This window comes from Poecilia latipinna, unplaced genomic scaffold (assembly GCF_001443285.1).
Source record: "Poecilia latipinna isolate Pla-1442-1.1 unplaced genomic scaffold, P_latipinna-1.0 Scaffold587, whole genome shotgun sequence".
NCBI classification, from domain to species: Eukaryota; Metazoa; Chordata; class Actinopteri; order Cyprinodontiformes; family Poeciliidae; genus Poecilia; species Poecilia latipinna.
In genome coordinates this window covers 202,295-222,749 of record NW_015113203.1, presented here as the reverse complement: position 1 = coordinate 222,749, position 20,455 = coordinate 202,295, and the positions used below count along the sequence as shown (strand labels likewise).

Sequence of the window (20,455 nt, the reverse complement as noted above, 5' to 3'; positions counted from 1 at the left end):
GCACATTTTAATTATAACTTGCTGCGTATATACTGTGCAATTTTTACTCGAGGTTCACACACCGTCCCATGCCTGTTGTGTATGGATTAGAAGCAGCAGTTAATTTGTTAGGCTGCTTAAATGCAGACGTATAGAAAAGCTCATGCATCACTTTTCATGGGCTCCAAAAATAAAAGCCAGCATGTCTTTTTATGCCTCCATGTCTTCTAGTACAATTTATTTTTCCAATTCCACTGATTAAAAAAAATCCAGATAATTCAAGAGTTTATTTTTTATATACATTTTAATAATAAAAAAATAGTCTAAAAAATTTAATAAAAGTTTAAAGAAATATTTTAAAAATGTGTGTTAGTAATGTTTATTTCAAAAGGGATTCTTAGAAGAGACACTTCTAATACATAAATCTAATTATTTCTAATTGTGTTTTTTCCCCCCATTTCCGAATAAATTCAATTAAGTTAGAGGTTATATTATTGAAAACATTCAGTGTGAGATTACTCATAAAATATTTATTTAAAACCTCTTACACATTTGTACTAGAAGTGCCAGTAACTACAAAGTTGCTGTATAATTATACATCTGTATTCAAAAATATTACATACGGCGCTTATCGCCACTGGAGATGCGCTGGTGAGACTTTTCCTGGCCAATGCAGATTTCAGATTCCAAATTGAGACTCAGCCTGTTGCCGATTGGAGGTTTCAGTATTTGGCTTGTGATCACAGCTCAGACCACATCAAGAGAAAATATGTTTTGTTTTTATGCTAAGATAAAAATTACATTTTCTAAAGTTCCACTGCTGGTTCGAATATGAATGCTATTGTAGTCCCACAGAACAGAAGAAAATAATGTTTTGTCTCCACTCTACCTGGTAACGAATAGCCAAAATCTGATGAAGCAAAAATAATAATAAAAAAACGGGTTAAATAAAATCAGTAAGAGAAACAAAGAAAAAAAAAATGTCTTTATCATGATTAATAAAAGCTGTGCACACATGGACGACAGCAGTGCTACACAACAGAAAGCACGGTGGTCATTGTGCAGCTTGGAGAACGGACTAAAGCTTAATGTGTGTTATCTGACACGAAGGCTGGGTGAGACGACAACAACAGTGGGTGGGTTAGGTGCTCTGAGGCTCCAAGCTAACCGACAGGCTACCCACCAAAAGGGGTTACTAATGGAATGTGAGCAGACAGAGTGGTGGTTGAGGGGTCCCAGGATGTTATAGCAGCTAAATGTTGTCCTTGTCATTCAATGGCAGCACGAGAGGAGAAGAGAAGGACAAAATAGGGAGTTGGAGACAGAACAAACACAGTATCTCAGAATTCATCATGTCAACATCTGAGTTTGAAAAGAAGCAAACACAAGTGGTTCATTTCTATGAAAGAGTGCTGCTAACACCATCATTTGAGAAAAAAGTCCTAATGGCAGTGCTCTATGCTTCTTTTTTCTATCCATTACAATTAAAACAGTTCATTTATATTTGGTAATTTAATTGGTTGTCATTTCTGTAATTGAACCTTAATCCAGGGCATGCTAATTATCCCTGTAACAAGCGGAGAAGTTGCTCATTAGCTTCCCATTAAACAGCTTTTCACCACTCAGCTCTGCTTCGTTCTAATTTTTATGAGGTTTAGTGCACATCTTTTATTACCTTACATCTGAAAATGACATCACTACAAACAGGTCAGTCGATGGAACCTGAAAACCTGAACAGCAAGACGACGCAGATGGAGAATGCAGCACAGGAGGGTACCTATGGGTAATCTGTTCTTCTTGTTGGCAGGGGTTGTAGCTGGGGAAAGCTGAGGGGTGTTGGAAGGAGTCAGCTCCAAACTGTTGCTCTTCACGGTTCGAGAATGGGGGACGTTGGCCAGCAGGGTCTCCAGGGCCATGTGCTCCTCCTCTCGAAGGTGGTCGCCTGCCATCACGCTCCGAACAAAGTCCACCTACGATACAAACGGAAGATATTTCTCTCAGAATCTCATGAATTCCTAAACTGTTTTGGAGAAGTGAGTTAGTTGACTTGGACAAGTTTATACATGACATTTTAAAGTCTAAAAAGAAATTAAGAGTTTTTTAAGACGCACAACACAATCAAAAAGTGATTGGAAAATGATACATTAGTGATTGGAAAATCTGGAAAGCATGGTGTGTATAGCCACCCTGAGTGCAACCACTATTTGCTGAACTTACAGCTGCAAAAATTGATCAGCTTCACACATCTAGAAGCAGACACTTTTACCTGCAAAAATCATACTGAGGACAGTCTAAACCTGATCCAAGAAGAGCAATCTGTAAAAAACAGTGAAATGGCTCTTTTTATTTCTAATATATTTTATCATGAATACTTAGCTCAAGAGTTTTTTTTTATTAACTCTAAAACCAAGGCCCTAAAAAGCTTTTTTTTTTTTTTTTCAGAGTTTTTTTTTTTTTTAATCAAATCTTTTTCAGTCTTGTCTTTTTTTTTTTTTTTTTACAAGTACGGTTGGATCGAGACGCCTAAAATGAATGAAAACTGAAAAAACGAAATGTAGAGGGGGAAAAAAGCATGTGCAAAATACAATAATTGGAACTCTGGAAAAACAAAACCAATCAATAAATTTGGGGGAAAATTTTTTTTTCATATGAAAACTCAAAAATTAAGCATATAAATTTAATACAATGTTCTGTATAAAGCACCTTATTCTTTTAAAAATTCAAATTTATCATCTTTTGATCACTAGAATGAGAAATTAAATTTGTTAATACTGTGCTTCTGCAGTTCAGTTTTCCTTTTAGTTATAGGAAGATCCTGATATTTGAATCCTTAATGTATTTGTTTTGGTGTTCCTCTGTGTAAACGCTCCCTCCTTAAATTGCTGTAAGCCTTGGAGGAACATTGCACACCACACCTTTAAGATTTTTATCTGTAAAAAAACTTATAAAAAATAACCATGAATCACTTCCCTTATACTTGTCAGTTATGCACAGTGAGTATCCATCACATAAAATTATGATATAACACGTTGATGGTTTCCTTACATTGCACTTGTAAGGAAATAACAAAAGTAAAAAACAAACATTATATATTTTTGGACTGCTTAAGCAAAACCTACCAGTGCAAGCAACTGACTGTGAGTAATGTAGACTGCAGTTCTACTGAGCCCTTCGAGGAGATTCATGGAGGACATGGGCGGGGTCTCAACTGCTCGTCCTCCAATCACCACATCCAGAAAAGCAGCAACACAGCTCTGGAAACGGGGACAGAGCAAAAGAGAAGTTTTTCTAAAAGCACATCAAGAAGTGTCTTTTCCACAAAGCACCTTGATACCCGAGTTAAACTAGTGGGCTGCAGCTAACAATTAATAATCAATTATTCTATCAATAAGTTTTGATGATCAATCAGATTAAATAATGGGCACATTTAACAGATTTACAAAAATGTTTTTACCCTCAATGTAAAATGTATATATTTTTTTGTACAGGTTTGGCTTAATTACTGTTTTTTTTTCAGTCAATGGCCTTTTTTTGAGTGTGTATACTCCACTTAATGATTAATTAATAACTAAATTAGTTTAATTGATTTATCATGATTAAGCCAGTTAAACGTTTCAGAACTACACAGCATTAGACTGTTAAGTATTGCCCTTTTAATCAAATACTAAGAAAAAGACATTAATTTGCCTTCATCATTGGTCAACCAGTGTTCAGATAGTTTGTAATCACCTTATCAAACTTAGACAAACTGCTTTTCCTCCTGGGGTCTATATCATCATCAGCCATGGCTAGCTGCTGCAGAAGCTGCCCCACCTGTAGAAGAAAAGCAGAACAGCCCCAGATAGTTGTTTTGTGGTCTTAATGTGCAAATAAGCGCAGACAGAATCCTTCAGGAACCTCACCTGCATGAGATTAAAACGAGCCACTTCATTGATGGGTGCATCTGAGATAATGCCGTACTGTTCTGGGTTGACTATAGCCGGGCAAATGAAACAGGTCAGCAGGAGGTCGGTGCACATGGTGCGCACCTCGCCCACCTCGAGTCGCTCCACACACGACAGAGTCTTGTACATCTGGGACACGATCCAGCGCAGGCTGTGAGGGAAGCAGTAGGTGTTCTGCTTCAGGTAACCGATGAACTTGTTCACCAAGGCAACCAGCTTGGCTTCGTTGGCCTCCACAGCCGCCTGAACTCTCTGCTTGTAGTCCTCGGAGCCTTTCTCCCCGAAGCGTTCCTGCTGGGCCGGGGTGAGGCGCTCCGTCACCTTGGCCGGGTCGGTTTCCAGGTGATCCTCGTCCTCCACCAGCAGCTGCATTATGGGTTCGTGAAGGGTGGCGGTGAGGAAGAGCTTGGCCGAGTACAGGCCCTCTGAGAAGAGTTTGAAAAGGATGCTGAAGGCACAGGTTCCACGCCGCAGAAGACGGCGGGGGTTGTCGTTCTCCTTCAGCTCGAATTCTACCAGGTATCGCAACACCTGCCAGGAAAAAAAATAGATACAAGTTAAAGCCAATCATCTTTTTGAATGCCTACCAGACTGTTGTTCTGAACTTCTGACCTGCAGCAGGTAGCTCTCATCCTCCTGCATGATACAGTTGCCATAAAGTGAGGTGAAGACGTTGTGGATGACGCCCTGGGTGTGCTCCTGGTTAAGTCTTTCTCCTGCCACAAGGCAGGACGCAACAAGTCTGGGGTTTTCCCTCAGCCTGGCCAAGAACTCGCCATAGATCGTCTCCTGGAAACCCAGAGTCTTGTAGCCGTCGATGAACTGCGTATCTTCCAGCATCTTGGCATGTTGGCAGCACTCAGCCGGAGAGGCCTCCACACTATCGGACAAAGATTTTTCATAATCAATATGATTTAAAAAAGAAAAAAAAAAAACTCTTGCTTCAACAGACATTTAGTTTTTGATTTTCTCTCAACAATGGCTCCACACATGGTTAAAACTTAAAACAGAGTTTAAACGGTGAACAATGATCACAGACATATAGCAAAGTTGGTCTTGAAAGGTTGATACTGGGCTTCCTGATTGGTCCACTCAAAGCCCTGAAATCAGTTCAATTCAAAAATACTTTTTTGATCCCGCAGGGAAATTAAATATAACTCATACTAATACAAGATTCTTCAAAGAGTTAAAGGACGTACGCTTCAGACTCATGGCAGGAATAAGCTTTACCGACTCTTCTGTGAGGGGTGGTTTATGTAAAATTGTGGTTTCTAAAGCGGAAAGCCTCATGGCGGCCTGACCTGGTGAGAATGAGCCGATCGAGGTTGATCCTCTGCTGCTTGGCGATCCAGGCCGCTCGGTACAGCCTCTCGGCCGTCTTCAGCACATCGCTGTTGAGCCTCTGGATCAGCTGCTTCTCCGATGCCACATACAGTCTCTCCTGCTTTAGGTGGTGGGCCAGAGTGTGGATGTCTGGCTTCACCATCTTCACGGGCTCACGCAGACCGAGAACAAAATGGCTGCAGAACAAATGGAGACAAAAATCAGAAAATGAGACAAAGTCAAAAGCTCAACAAAAAAAAAACAATAAAATCTTTCAATCAAAACGTCTCATAGACACATGTGACGGGAAATAAAAATCCTGTTAACCAGGTGGTATAAACAGTTGCATAACGCCTTTTAATGAAGCTTAGACGAGGTTTTTTGAAGTCTGGGGAAACGGACCACAGTGATATCATCAGGGTTATCGCTGCTTGGGTTTCAGTTCCATTATTCTCCAAAAAAGGAAGTCAGCATTTATGGTTGAATGGATCGCACCATAAACTCCTCCAGTCACTTCACTGGAGAACTCTCAGAGCCGTGGGCTTAAATTATTTAATGAAAACAAAAAAAGATCACACGTTTCGCTCATCTAATGAGATATCTATTCAATTCAATTAAAAAACAACTTTAATCGCCCCAAAGGGAAATTAAATGCTTCCACAACTGCAGGGTTTCACCTAGAACAGGGCAGTCATCCAGAGGCCTATTGTATTATTATTCTAAGGTTTTATTGGCTCTAGTGGCCATTATTTGAGAGTGGTTTGACAGGAAAGTAGGTCATGAGAGAGGGGGAAGACATCGGGTCACCAGGCCCGATTCTGGCCACCAAGACTCGCCCTCATGGCCGGAATTGGCCTCCATGGAGATGGTCGAGGCCATGGTCATGGAGACCTTGGCCATGGACGCCTCGATTAAGGCCTCCTTACATGGGCTGTGCTGTTTTTTAACGAGTTGTAAACACTGAAGGCTGGGGGCAGGAAGAATCTTCTGTAGCGGTCTGGATTACAGCGGCTCTGACAAAGGCTCTGACTGAAGATACTCTGTTGTTGTATGGCTGATTAAGAGGAGCTCAGTATTGTTCTTCATCTTATGAAGTATCCCAAATTGCACGACCATCTCCAGAGGTTTCACAACATTTTTCTTTAACAGCTTGTTTATTTTATTTATTTTTATTGAGGATAGATTTTTTTAAGAATCTCCTAAAAAAACTAAATAATGTATGAAGAACTTGTATTCAACTGGACTTGGAAAAGGTTGCGTTTTCTCCCAAGTATTGGGTGACCATTAGTTTGAGCGATGACGGCCCCATCATGCGAGGAAAACCATCATTTGCATTCTGTATTCTTTTCACGAAGGGCCCAATGACAACAAAAGAAAGCTCTAAAGCTCCAGCAGACATCACATGGCCAAAAAAAATGCAAATCACTCTTTTGCATACCCACGGCCTTAATATGAAATCCAAGCTGAGTGCATGAAATCTGAATGATTTCTCAGTGAATCCTTCCCTCAAAGGCCTCTTTATAGTCGGCTGTTTACAGTGAAAACAGAGATTAAAGTGTGGAATTGGGGCTCCGGGCAGAGAATAGGACTGGGAGCAGAGAAAACCGCCTGAGAGTGGGAATGACTGTGAGGCAGTATCAACCCACACAATCTAACAGACAGCCACAGTGTTTTTGTTGATGTGCTTGACAAATTAAATTGGTTATGTGTTTTCTTAAGACAAAAGATAAGCTCTACAGTTAATTACTGTATCAAATCATAAAGCAAAAGGCCTTTGAAATACCAGTTGATAAGCAAGAAAGGAAAGCTGCAGACAAATAATGCTCGTAAAANAAAAAAANAAAAAAAAAAAACACTCTAGGATAGTAATTGCAAAAAAACAAATGTGCCAAACTATTAAAATGGTCAAATGATTTGGGACTCTCGTGTCAAGAAGCTTTTCCTGATTCAGATTAGTGAAGACATAATGCATCAAGATCAAGATTGTAGAGGTTGGGGGGCAGCTGAATGTGTTAAGTTGCTCTTTTTTTGTTGTCCTGTTCTGTCACAAAAACATACTGTAAATGGAAATGGTAATATTTAAGACAGGAATCTACCAACTCTACAGGGGAAACACAAACTGATTGTGGTAAATGTCAACATGGCATCATAAACACAGTTTCATACTGTGTTTACTTTTTCAGAGCAAGCCAACTTGTTCCCGGCACATTTCCAAACCTCCGTCATCATCCAAGACGGCATCATCAGGACTTCAGTCAAGTCCTGAAGAGCCACATTCCTTCAACTTCCAGATGCTTTCCCTGGTTGCTGGCTCATGTTGGGAAAACCCGGGTTCAATGTGAACAATAATCATTCAGTCTTGATTATTGATATGTGATACAATTATTGGACAAATTGTATTTTTGAGAATTAATTTTATCCTCATAATCATAATTTTATCATCAAAAAACTAAAATTCTCTCAGTCAATCCATGTGTCATAATTTTCTCCCTGTGTCTACAAAACTTATCGGTTTTGTTGAACAAAAAACAAACTGATAATTACTTTGGTAATTACTTTCGGACCAAAGAAGGAATGATCAAGAGTCAGCACACAGCCTCAGCCATTATAGCTGGAAACTGCTGATGAGGATTCAGGTCTCAAATGGACTCAGACCTGAACCGTCAGAGACATATAAAGACAATTACAAAGTCAGCCTTCTATCAGCTGAAGAACATTTCTATGATTTTCCACGTTACTGCAATGCACTACACAATTAAATTGTAATTTGGGTCGGTCTGGTGATATAGATAAAAAACACACTGTTTTCCTCAGGAATAATCCCACTCACAATTTGTCAATTTGAAGCTCTTAAAAAAAACAATCCACCATTTATGGAAACATGGATTTCTAAACATATTCCCATCAGTTTGCTTTATTATTACTGTATTATTATTAGAAATAGTAGCAATATGTTTCATAAGTTCACTTTTTCCACCAACACATTTAGAGTATCTTCTATATTACGTCTTATTTGTCAGGGAGAAATAGCAGTATTTCATCCTGAACACAAAATGCACACAGGTATGTCATTTAAAATGTAGTTTGCTTTTTACATTGCTCTCTTATTGTGAACCTAATCTTTGAGCAAATTGGGAATACAATGACAAAATGCATTGTGCAAACCTAACATTTTCACAAAGTGTTAGCAAAATTTACAATTGCAGAACATTACTTACCTTCCCGTTTATCTTAAAAGAATGTAGTAATTCCACTATTTTGCCACCCTTACAGGAAGCTGCATTGAATGCTCATGGAGTGAATTGCTGTTTAGAAAGCAGTCTCCTAAATTGTTTCCATAACAACATCAGTGAAATAGTTCTGTGTAATCCACTTGGAGAAAGACTATTTTTAATCCAGTAACCAGATTAATGTAACTGGCAACCATATTACCACCAACTGCTGAACTCTTCCCCTCAAAAACCCACCAGGCTCAAGCTTATGACTCACTTTCACATGCACAATCATATTCTTAACAAGGAGCATTCTTCACACAGAAGTGAAAAAGGCAGTCAGGATACTAAGTGGCTAGCAGGAAGGAGGACCGCTGTCACTGGGCTGTGCGCCATCAGCTCTGTTAAAATCCACAGTTTAGAGCTAACTGGTGAGTCAGTCAGGGAGAGCACTGGGGAACTCGGAAGCAGAAGAGAAACCCAGTAACACACTATGTGGATAATCTGCAACTCTTAAGAGTCCTGAATGAGGATGCTAATCTTAGTACAGGAGGCGACAGCCACTAAATATTCCTAACATGAATCACAACAGGGCCAGTTGTTGAGCAGTCATTTGTTATTCTAACAAGGTAGCGAGAAATAACAGGTGATGCAAAAACAAGGCGAGGAGGCAGGAATTTTGCATGCCAGAGCGATCAGGTATGGAACACTGGCCAGTCCTCCTGGTACATGATCCCACACGCTTTCAGGCAGCCCAACCAAAAGTACAAAGCGTTTCTGACAGCTATTAAAAGAATTTCACTTTCCACAAAAGGCATTCGTGACTCTGAGCAAACATCCTCTTCACACTTCCTTTTCTGAAAATTTCTTACACTGCTTAGCAAGTGAATAGTACAACTGAAGCCCATGTAGTTCATCAAAACCGACCCTTTCCTCCTTCTGAGAAATATTTCTGGAAAACTTAATAAATTCCAGCTTGGAGTGCTTGGACAGATTTTCAGGGACAACAAGCTGGGTGAGGAGTAAAAAAAAAAAAAAAAAAAAAAGACTCAATCATTTTACCTGAAGAACCTTGGTCTCACAAGCCAGGCTCCACCCCTCACCCTGCTTTCTATAACGTTTCGGAGACCACAAATTGAAAGGAGGACCTGAACGTGTGTATTTGTATTACCTAAATCCAGAACTTTAAGTTTGACATGGTAGACGATTATGCTAAAAACGCTGAGGTACTTCAGGTGACGGTTGCAGAGCAGCTGTGGAATGTGCTGTCAGCACTCAGACTGCAACTGCATCAACTTCTGTGTTATGGTTAGCAACAATGTCTATATGAGGTTAAACAATAGCTAAACATTAATGTCTACGGGACAGGTCAACTGAACTTTAATGAATAATGCGCATCAGTTCTTACACTACACATTACAAAAGGGGAACAAATAATGTAACTCATATCGTCAAAGTATCTTCAAAGAGTTGGTGTGGATGGTGATGCTGTGGGCAGGAAGGATGTCCAGTAGCAGTCAGTGTTGCAACAAATCTGAAATATGTTTCGAAAAGCAGGCAGAGAGACGAAATCCTTTCCTATTATCATCAACAGAAGAAATGGTTTGAACTTCTCCTTTTGTCTCTGCTCTTTGGTCCTGCTCTGCATCCATGATGCCTCCGTTTCAACGCCTCTGGTATTTTGGGTCATAGTTCAAGTATTATTTGAGCGTTTTAACTGATAATCAGCTGCTCCCAGTTGTAAAAACAACATCTTGCTGCCTAAACTACACATCATAACTGTCCGAAAGTCAAAAGGTAAAGCAATAATCCATCCAGTTGCACAACATCCAAAACCAGAGGGGACAATTGTCCAAACATGCAATGCCTCACCCACAAAAAAACAAAGAACAAAAAGAACAAATCATAACTTACGCACAATTGCCACCATGAGTGACGCAATTCTAAAACTAATGTAAAGAATTGTGCATCAACATGAATGTACAATGAAGCCATTTAAGGATACAGAAGACTACTTTCTGCAAAAATAATTATTGTTCATTCATAATAATGCTACTTTACTGTTGAAAATGTCCTGCAAGCTCCAGCGTTTTCTCACTAAATGAATCAAACATGTACAACAACCTTTCTAGTTCAAAACTCATTTTCAAAAAACGGGGGCGGGGAGGGGGAGCACATTAAGGAGACCGTTACACCCGGACAATCAGTTCCAGGACACACAGTACGCACACTTCAGATCTCAAGTTTTTCCAACAGTGATCAGAACAGCAGGATCATGTTTCATCTTACGGCAAAGAATACCATTAATAAAACAGGCTTTTAGACGTCCGGATACTGAGGTTTCTATTCAGTGAAGGCACAATAAAAGAGGTGTATTAGTTCATCCACAAATGTAAGATCGCCATTATCCATCATTAAGAATAAAGTGGGTTGGTATTTTTAAAGCTGAACAGCAGCTAAGAGCGCTAAGTGCTACGAGCCACACAGCGTCGGTTCTGATCAGCAGAACTGCAGCAATGGGCTTGAAACATGTTAAATTGTACCTGCAATACAGTGATCAGAGTCATCAATGTGCTTCAGGTGGTACTAAATAGAAGAAAATTAAACAACTAACATGTAAGCTTGCTAGATGACTATGAAGAAGTGCTTTATGCCATGATAGTTTCATCAACAAAATAACAGACTGACAATTTGCCACTGATTAGGGTTGAGTTCTCAACCAAAGCTTTAAATGTTCTGTGTAGCTCAGTGGCTAAAGCTAATCATGGGGCAGAAGAGCACTGTGACAGAGGTCAAAGTTAATGAAAGGGAACTGAGTTAAATATCATGTTAAAATGTTATTCCCACATCAAAAACACACCTGGTGTGTTGCTTTGATTTCTTTCACACATGTGTGAGAAATCCTTTGATCTCCCATGGCAACCACTCATGGGTACCTAAAAGCATGCTCTCACAAATTGCCGCCTATTTCCTCAAAGCTCCTCATTGGAGCTGCAGCTCCCACTGAGCTTCCACAAACCAAAGAATAGTTATAAACAACATAATGGAGGAGCACTGTTAGAGTAGGAGCTTCTTAAAGAAACAGAGGCCAACTTAAAGACAAACTGTGAAGTGAAATTTCAGCAGTTTTATAACAACTGAGGGTAACGTAGTTACTTGACTGTGCCAAAACTGACACTATGTGCCAGAAAAATATGCAATACTGCCCCTTTAAAATATGTCCCTCAGTTATTGGTGCACGCTTTGTAAACAGACCGTTGTGCAACAGGTGCATGTTCTGGTCAGAAGTCCCTTAATTCACAAATAAAGCTCAAACATGGCCTTTTTAATCAAACAACAGAAAACAATTATAAAGTAGCCAGCATATTTCAAAGTTAAAGGTGGAGTTTATGACTGATGATGATTTTTTGCTAATTCTACTTACTATTTAGAACTATAATAAACAGTTCAAACTAGTTCTTTCTGGCCTTACAGTCATGATGAGCAGCCATTAATTAAGTGGATCTGAAGCAGAGGCGATTTCAAAGCATCTGTCAGAGAATGTGGTTGTAGTAAAGCAACCACATTAGTTTTGGATCAGCATGGGCATCACAATAAAAAAATATGCATAGAAAGATTGTTTAGGAAAGCTGAAACATTCGGTTTAGAACGCCAAACTCAGATCTTCTGGGAATTTTACTATCAATCAATAATTAATACTACGCACATCTGGAATCGGATAACTATTACAATAGGGTCAATGAAAAATTACGATTCAGCAGAAGGAAAGGAACTTTAAGGTCTGAGTCAGAATGAATTCAAGCAAAATGTGTTAGTAAGCCGGAATATCTTTCATAACTGAATAAACTTGTAAGCAGGATGTGTAATCACATGGGCCTTATTCAATCTAAGTCATGATGTTTGTCACTAAATATAAAAACTGACAATTTCCGAGTAATGTGATTAAATCAGCAGGACAGTTGAAGTAAAAGCTTGTTGACTAAGCTTCACATGAAGTCGATCAGAATGTAGTAATCTCTAAAGTTCATATTAAACAAAGTACTAAAGTACACACAATTTAGGAGATGCAGTGTAGTTTCTAGAACGTCACTTATTAACGTTGCTATGACGTTTCCATTATTTTTCAGCAAGTAATGAGTTGATAACATTCTCCTTTAGTGGAATACAACAGGAAAGCAATTGTCTCATTAATCACCCTACTTATTGTTGTCATTACAGTATCTTGGGGAAAAATGAGGACATGATTATGTTCGTCTCCTCCTTAATCTCCAGTTGCTACAAACAGCTGCCAGTAATATTTGGTGTTTAAACATTTTATCGTGTCAAATGACAGCATGCTGTTCAACTACTACACCAGGCCTAACTCGTTTCAGCGTCCCATCATCTATTGTGCAGCTTGGTATTTTAGCTCGGACATTCCTCTCACGGGCTGGAAGGGGACACATTTTGTTAAACTGCCAACTGTTTTAAGGCATAAAACTCAAAGTCTTACCGTTAAAAGATGAAGAAGGAAACCTCCTGCTAAGCAAGGCAGTCAATAAATCCCGATAGCTTTTATTAACGTCAAGTAAGGTTTTATATCGCCAGCTAAGGTGGCTTGTCCAGGGCTCTTTCTCTGTGTAAAGTACCATTGAACGACCAGTTTGACGGATAAACCCAACGGACAACGGAAAAAAATGAAGGCAATCAAAGAAACCAAAGTGGAACAAACGGACGAGTAAACGACAAAGTGTGTGTTTGCACTGATTTGGAGGAGGGGCGCAGAATGCAACCTGGTGAGCAGGCTAACATTAACGTTAGCAATTCTAGCAACGAAAGCTAAGGATAAGCTAGCAGACTTAGCTTAGCCTTCGACTATGAGATCCACAGAGACCAGACGTTGTTCAAAATACTTGGCGTGACGAAGGTCGTGCTACTTACCAAGTGTAACTGGCCTCTGCAGGTTATTCTCCGAGTCTCTAAACACGGCTAGTCATTAGACTTGTCAGAGCAGAAGAACTGTTTGTTGGCGGTTAGCGGTTTAACACTGGCTGCAGCTAAACAGTACTGTCATTTGCTGTCATCACGAGGAGACATGCGCAGACGGGGAGTTGTTGCTGTTAAAGGGAGCTTCCCACTTTAAAATAAACAGGTATGTACTGTGCATCTTACAAAGTGAGCAGACATGCACACCATTCACCAGTGCTTTGGGAAATTATCCATATGTTTAAAATTACCTACGGTATATTATTATTTTTTTTTTATTCCAAAGGGAAAATAAATGTTGTGTGTACTCATCATCCAAGTATCTTCAGAGTTGTGAATGGTCTTGCTCTGGGCAGGAGGGCTCTCCAGTAGCAGTCCATCTAGCAACAACTCTTAGGCCTCTTACTGAAGACTGTTGATGAATGGTAGTCTCATGACTGTCATGACATGGTAACAGCTCAACATTCAGGGACAGAGGCGATATTTCACAGTGGCATGTCCTGGATAACACTACCATATGTTGTTAGCATGCACTGCTGATCCACCTCATTTACCTTTGCCGCTTTCTGCTCTGTTGTCCTGCTATGCACCCATGAAGCCTCCGTTTCAACTTCTCTAGGATTTGGGGGTCATAGTTCAGATACTACTTGAGTTTTGGGGATCCCAATCAGCCGTTCCCAGATGTGGGGGGAGGAGAAAAGGTTATGCAACATAACAACAGTCAGTAAATAAAAAAAGAAAGAGCCCAAAACCTTCCAGCTTCATAGCATCCAAGCCATAGGGAGTAATTGTCAAAAAAGCAATGCTTCAACCAAAAAAAGATGAACAAAAGATGCGTCTGCAAAAAGAACATATCAGAACTAATGTAGCAGAGCTATTCTAACATGCTGCCAGGACGAGCTGCTCAAGTCTAAGATGTTTTTTGATCTTCCATTTTTTCACAAAAATAATTTCTGTCTACGGAACTACTTCTCTGGTACCATTCTCAAACCAAATTTATTTCTATAGTTTTATGTATTTTTTATCGCATGATAGCACTGACAGCACTGTAGTGTGGATTTATCTTGTCAAGTCCCTTTCTTAATTTCACATCATTTAGGCAGTATGTTTGTTTTCTATAAAGAAGAGTCAGAATCACTTTTATTGGTAAAACAGACAGGAGCGAATAACGAGTGCTGCTGACTACTTTATTGGCTCTGAAATCAATCATAACATTGATCTGGGAATAAGACTGACATAACCATGTTCAGTTTCCATTTTGAAAAACCAGTGGGACATGCCCTCTGTTGTAATTTGTAACAAGCTAACTAGTATTAACATGAAAAATAATACCTACATTTTTTTTTTTTTTTTTGCAATTTATTTATTCAAACATGAAAGGAACTCAGAGTTCACGAGTAGAGGTTGTTAAATATGGAGTTTTGGGCCTCCATAAGTTCATGCAGGTTGTCGAAAATATTAGTGGAAGTAGTAAGTGTTTTCCTCCACTTGGTTGTGCTCTAACAACAGAAATGCCACAGAGCCCTGGCATTTCTTGCTGCTGTTCTTCTTTGCAGCAAGAACAGCAAAGATTTGATGCTCACTCACATTTTGTGGAAAAACATTGTTTAAACAAGTCACTATGCTGATAACTGGAACTAAATCCTCCTGAAAAAGCTATTAAAAATAAGGTTTGGATGAAAGCTACTTAGCTAAAATGTTAACAATCCCCAAACTTACTTTATCTGCCTGATAATGCTATACTAACACGTATTTCATATTCTATTGAAAGACTTAAATTACTAACAACATTGGATTCAGTATGTATAAAATATTTAATTTAAGTTTCCTTAAAAATACTTGTTCAAGTTTGACACTTGTTCTGGCAGCTGAAATCTCGGTTGAACACTAAAAGAGGTGCTGTTGCTAAATGGAACTCCGTTAAATCTAAACTAAGTTAAAATATTTCACACTTGGCCACTTGTTAAAATCCATTTATTATATATTTATACAGAGGTTAGAAACATCACAAAATAGAAACTTGAAGAGAGCTCTTGCACAAAGATATATAATCCAGTAAAAGAGCAACCTTAGCTTAGTGAACAAGGGTAATTAAAGCAGGCTAAGTTCAGTGCTGGAGCTTTGTTAGGAACACTATCATTTAGGACTCATGTCTTAGTGCAAACAACTCTTAATTTAAAGGAATTATTCGGTTTTTATAGTAAAATAGGATTTTACAAATCAAGGTTGCTCTTTCATTGCATATGGTTAAATTCAGAATGTGTGGTGGTAATAGTTTCAATGAGGTCTCTAGGTCAAGATATTCAAATGATCCAATATCCAGTAAATACGGTGTGATATACCTCTTGCATTTTTAAGCAGCAGCTGTTGTCAACATAATAAATTCACTTATAAGCAAAAGCAATTAAAAATACTTAAATATAAATAACATGCTTTGAGCAAAATAGTTATCTATGTACAGTTCTAGTTAAACAACCTATATCTAAAGCTCTTAATACTTTAGAAATACCTATCCCATACATTGCTCTGTGTCAAATGCATTTGTTTGTTCTTAACTGAAGGCCACTTTCATACTATGCAATGTTTTACAAGAATGACATCAAGCATTAGTATTAAATGAGATAAGCTCCAACTAAAATGCTTAGTCAGACTGGCAAAAAAAAAAAAAATAGATGGTTCGATTGTACTTCTTTGTCTATGAAACATCATTGAATAAAGTGTTGCTAAATAATATCCACATGACCATACCAAGGAAATACTTGAATACAAACAGTTGTAATATTACAACCACTGCAACATGGCCTTTAAATTTCTGATATAACATTTGATAGTGAAAATAAAATTACCATTGCAATATGGTTTGGGCTGGCTTTACTACAACATGGAGTGAATGGAAGTGCACTCCCTGAATAATATGTGCTTGATATATTTGTCTTCCTACACTTTAAAACACCTGAATAACTGGGTTTAAGCCTAGTCTACATGCAGGCTATAAGTTCTTCTGAGTGCATCATGATCGAAACAAGCCAACACAGGTAAACCTTGAAAAGTGCATTTTGTTTTGTCTTTGAATTGGGGGAGAGTTTGGGAACAGACAAAACTAAGAGAGGGTGAGAAAATGAGTAAGTTAAGTCACATATTTATACATGTACAGTTGTTCAATTTTCCAAACCACCATATGAATTAACAGTAAATACAATTAGTGCTGCTGACATCATTATTGTTACTATTAAGTGTTATGCTATATAATATCGTCTAAAAGATGAGGAGTACCCAACCAGTCAAGTGTTCTTGGCTCAGATGCCGCCATGATCATGCACATGAACTGCTTCCCTGTTCTCTTGTCTATTGGGTAAATTGTTGTGGGAGTGAACCTTTTGTTACTCTCCACAAACTCGCACAGCTGATTATAGATTTTGGGGTACTCATGACGGAGGAAGACTCCCCTGGTCCTGAGTTCACGCTGGATGTTGACGAAGCACACCTCCCTCGCTTTCCTTCCCTCCTCCCCTTCTTTGTCAATGTCGGGTGTGCCTGGGGGTGGTGTGAGAATGAGAGTTTCCATTTCATCGTCCTTCTTGAGCACTTTTTTGTCTGGACTCGAGGAGGCCAAGGACACCTTTGCATATTTTCTAACTGTTGGTGCTGGGACCCTTGGTGAAGGTCTGTTAGGCACTAGTTCACCAACAGCTACTGATACATTCAGAAGGAAACATTCATTGGGGTCATATTCATTGCCTGCCTGCTGCAATTCCTTGCAATATTCTCCAAGGTTGTCCTTAAATCCATCCAGCTCTCTAAGAGACAAATATGTAGGAGACATGAGGAGGCTTTCCAGTCCAACTTGCAAGAAGTTCTCTGCAGTCTCTGGATTTGCAAAACCCAAAAAGAGAACCCCTCTCCCTCTGGAGAGGTAGCCCGCTTTAGCGATGCGTGAGAAGGCCTTGTGGATTTCTGAATTCTCTCTGCAGAACTTAAGGGTATGCCGACACACACTGCTGACACGACCATAGAGGCATGTCTCTTTATGGATCTCCCAGTCATCCCTGCGACAATTTCTTGAGCAGTAAAAGGTATAGCAACTGTGACAGGACTTGTAGTACAAGCAAGCATTGAACATGCTCTCAATCCGATTGCACTTCTTATTAGCACATGCCATGGTGTCATCTTCATCTGTGCTGTGGTCTGGAGAACATTCTTCTGCGCTCCTTTGGAAAGCATCACATCCACTATCAGGATCTTTCAATGTGTCTGGGCTGGATTTAGATGATGGAAGCTGTGTACTGAGGCATTCTAAGTTTTCGAGTCCCGGGGATTCTGTGTTTTTGTCGTCTTCAGTGATCAGTTGTTTTAACTGGTCTAAAAGATTTTCACTGGATTTTTTGCTCGTTGGGGGTTTGTAGTCAACCACCAAATCAGCTAAGAGTTCATCCAGTTGTTCCAAACTCTGCTGGAGGGAGAAGTTATTATGTTTCCTTTCTTTGGTGACCTCTGTCGTGTTGGATTGCTTCTTTTCGTTAAGTAGCCTCTGAGTTGATGCATTATCAACATCAGAAGTATCCCAGCTGACAGAATGGCCATCGCGACGCCTGGCATTTCCTGCACATAGGTCATTGTCTGTTATGGTGATCTCTGGCGTAACAAACCAGTTTCCACTCTTAGAATTTCTCCATGGTTTGTTTGAATTCCTCTCTAAAGAGTTCTCTGATAAAGATAGAGCAGCATAGCGCCTTGGTGAACTTGAAAGGTTAAGTATGACCGGCTTAGCTGTAACATCAGAGGAAATCCCTTGCCTTGCTTGGTGAAACAGATTCTCATAGCTACGTCCACGCGGCACAGTTTGCTCTCGTTCATGCCGTGGATAGATGATGTTGTCCCAAGACTTAGAGTGGTTTTTAACATCTGCTCCAAGTCGACTGGCCTCTGTGTAGCTGTTAGTAAACCACGGAGGAATGCTGAGGTCTTGTCTCACTCTTGGTGGTGTGTTCTGCGATGAGTGGCTCGAGAAACCAGAAATACTAGAGCGATACCAGTCATCTGAAAAGGCCTGAGACATTCGAGGGCGTCGATAACCCTCTGTGTTGTATAGCCTTGGGGGGAAGTACTGCTCTTCAGGAGAGGAGAACGGTTTAGAATAAAACGGCCTTGAGCTACTCATATTGTATGGAGTGAACCGACCGTCTTCTCCATAGTAAGCTCTAGAAAGTGGAGTTTGAGAAAAATATGAGCCTCTCTCACTTGTGGAGTAAGGTCTGTTATATACAGAGTGAGCTGCCTCTCTGTTGGTAAGGTGGTCGGTATAGTATGACCTCACAGGAAGTGTGTGCACCCATCGAGTCCTCGGATCATACTGACTTGGGGTTGTACTACCAAAACTGGTTAGGCTGGACCGATCATCCTGGAAATATGTCCTAGCATAGGGGTGAAGTGGATACCGGACAGCATCCTCTGTATAGAAAAACTTTGTTGGTATGTTAGGATTAGAATAGGCTCTGTGTTCTTGGCTCAGATATGGTGTTGTTGGTGATGGCATCCGGTGTGTGTCTAGATGCTGGTAGGAGATAGGAGACATGCTGGTGGTATAGAGATATCCTTGTCTAAAATCTCCACTATAGCATTCACTGGGAGTTGGTGTTGGAGAAGAGGCAATGTGCCGTGGGACATATAAACCAGACCTGCTACTGGCCTGCGAGTATCTTTGCAAAAGATGTTCACCATGTGCGTTGGGAATCTGCCTTGATGTGTGCTCCAGTACAGCAGCATCTGGTTTGATGTCCACACGGCACCTGACATGCGGGCTTACAGTTGGTTTTTCAGTTTTATCCTGCTCAAAACAGTCTGAGACATAAAGGGGGGTGTGGGGCTGTAGTTTAATAGGATGCACCTCATTCAAGAAAGGCCTGCTAGTGGATTCCCGTTGGGTTTCAGCAGTCCTCATGGAATCTGAAACAGCCTGAGATCCGTCCCTCCCATTCCTGGCTTGTGGTGGAGATACAGAGATGGGGACAGGGGTGAGGGTAGCCTTTAGTCTAGGGGCACTTTTAGACCTTGACCTCTTTTTGGACTCTGACCACGTAAGATAACTTGTTTTGTCTTCGGTACCTTGCTGCTGGAACTGCTTGGTATTAAAAAGGTCAGGAGATGAAAATCGAAGATGGCCTGGCTGATCAAGTCCATTCCAGAGATCTTTGTTTAATGGCTGATTTTCAGGCCTGTTGTAGTGTTGCTCCATTGAGGAGGAGAAGGACTGTGGGTCATCCAGGGATTCAATGAAGTCGAAACTACGGCAGTGTCTTTTATTAATTATCTCCGATTTATCGAGCATTTTCAAGTCACATTGCTTTGAGGAATAGAGAGAAACAGAGTGACCAGTAATGTCGCCTAGTGTGATGTCCCGGTACAGATTTGACGCCAGTATATCAGGGGGATGCGTTCTGGTCATCTTGAAGAAACTTCACGGCTCTCCTATCAGTTCCATTTAGGATCAAGACCGCCTAAGGAAGAGACAGAGCGACAAAAGAAATGCATTTTTCATCATATTTCTATTTTTCCTAGAAGCCACACACATATATGTAATGGAAACCCAGTGCTTTAAGTAAGTATTACTCAGGGACAACTGATACCAGCAAAGGTGCCTCTAAGTAAATAGTTAGATACTCTGTTACTCTGTATGGTTGCCATGGCAAGAATCATACCGCATCAAAGTATGTAAACAAAGTAGCAATCATTTTCCTCTTTTAAGGCTTGTGTTAACAGTTAACATAAAAGAGTAATCAAGGCATATACTTTTTTTAGACAAGAAACATTTCTAAAATAGCATATTTTAGAAAGAAAATCATTCTTTCGTAACTAAGTTAAAGAAAGAAAGGGAAAAAATATGTACACATGCCAGTACACACAACAAATTGGCATTTATGTACAATTTGATCCAAAAATAGTTTTTATTGATACTGCTAAGATGTATTGTTGCCAAAAACAGCAAAAGAACTTCAGCTTAGGTTCAATTCATGATTAATATATATATATATATAT

The 20,455-nt window shown here is 39.8% G+C and overlaps 2 protein-coding genes across 8 annotated transcripts in view; both read right to left on the bottom strand.

Moving 5' to 3' along the window:
- The window catches only part of gapvd1 (GTPase activating protein and VPS9 domains 1), a 32,806-nt gene extending 19,263 nt beyond the window's left edge, over window positions 1-13,543 (bottom strand). For 4 of the 7 annotated variants that reach the window (XM_015042395.1, XM_015042397.1, XM_015042396.1 and 1 more), the window contains exons 1-7: window positions 13,379-13,543; window positions 5,225-5,443; window positions 4,536-4,803; window positions 3,882-4,454; window positions 3,709-3,792; window positions 3,099-3,233; window positions 1,757-1,949 (exon numbers count right to left, since the gene is read on the bottom strand). In XM_015042395.1, the coding sequence (XP_014897881.1) occupies window positions 1,757-1,949; window positions 3,099-3,233; window positions 3,709-3,792; window positions 3,882-4,454; window positions 4,536-4,803; window positions 5,225-5,409 (1,438 nt within the window). In that variant the 5' untranslated portion in view covers window positions 5,410-5,443; window positions 13,379-13,543. Of the gene's footprint in view, window positions 1-1,162; window positions 1,244-1,756; window positions 1,950-3,098; window positions 3,234-3,708; window positions 3,793-3,881; window positions 4,455-4,535; window positions 4,804-5,224; window positions 5,444-13,378 lie in introns of all 7 variants that reach the window. The other 3 variants (XM_015042391.1, XM_015042393.1, XM_015042392.1) reach the window with 1 other exon arrangement.
- A 1,837-nt stretch (window positions 13,544-15,380) lies between these two features.
- The window catches only part of unm_hu7912 (un-named hu7912), an 11,352-nt gene continuing 6,277 nt past the window's right edge, over window positions 15,381-20,455 (bottom strand). Inside the window, exon 2 of the mRNA XM_015042390.1 lies at window positions 15,381-19,917. Coding sequence (XP_014897876.1) covers window positions 16,665-19,865 — 3,201 coding nt within the window. The 5' untranslated portion in view covers window positions 19,866-19,917 and the 3' untranslated portion in view covers window positions 15,381-16,664. The remainder of the gene's footprint in view (window positions 19,918-20,455) is intronic.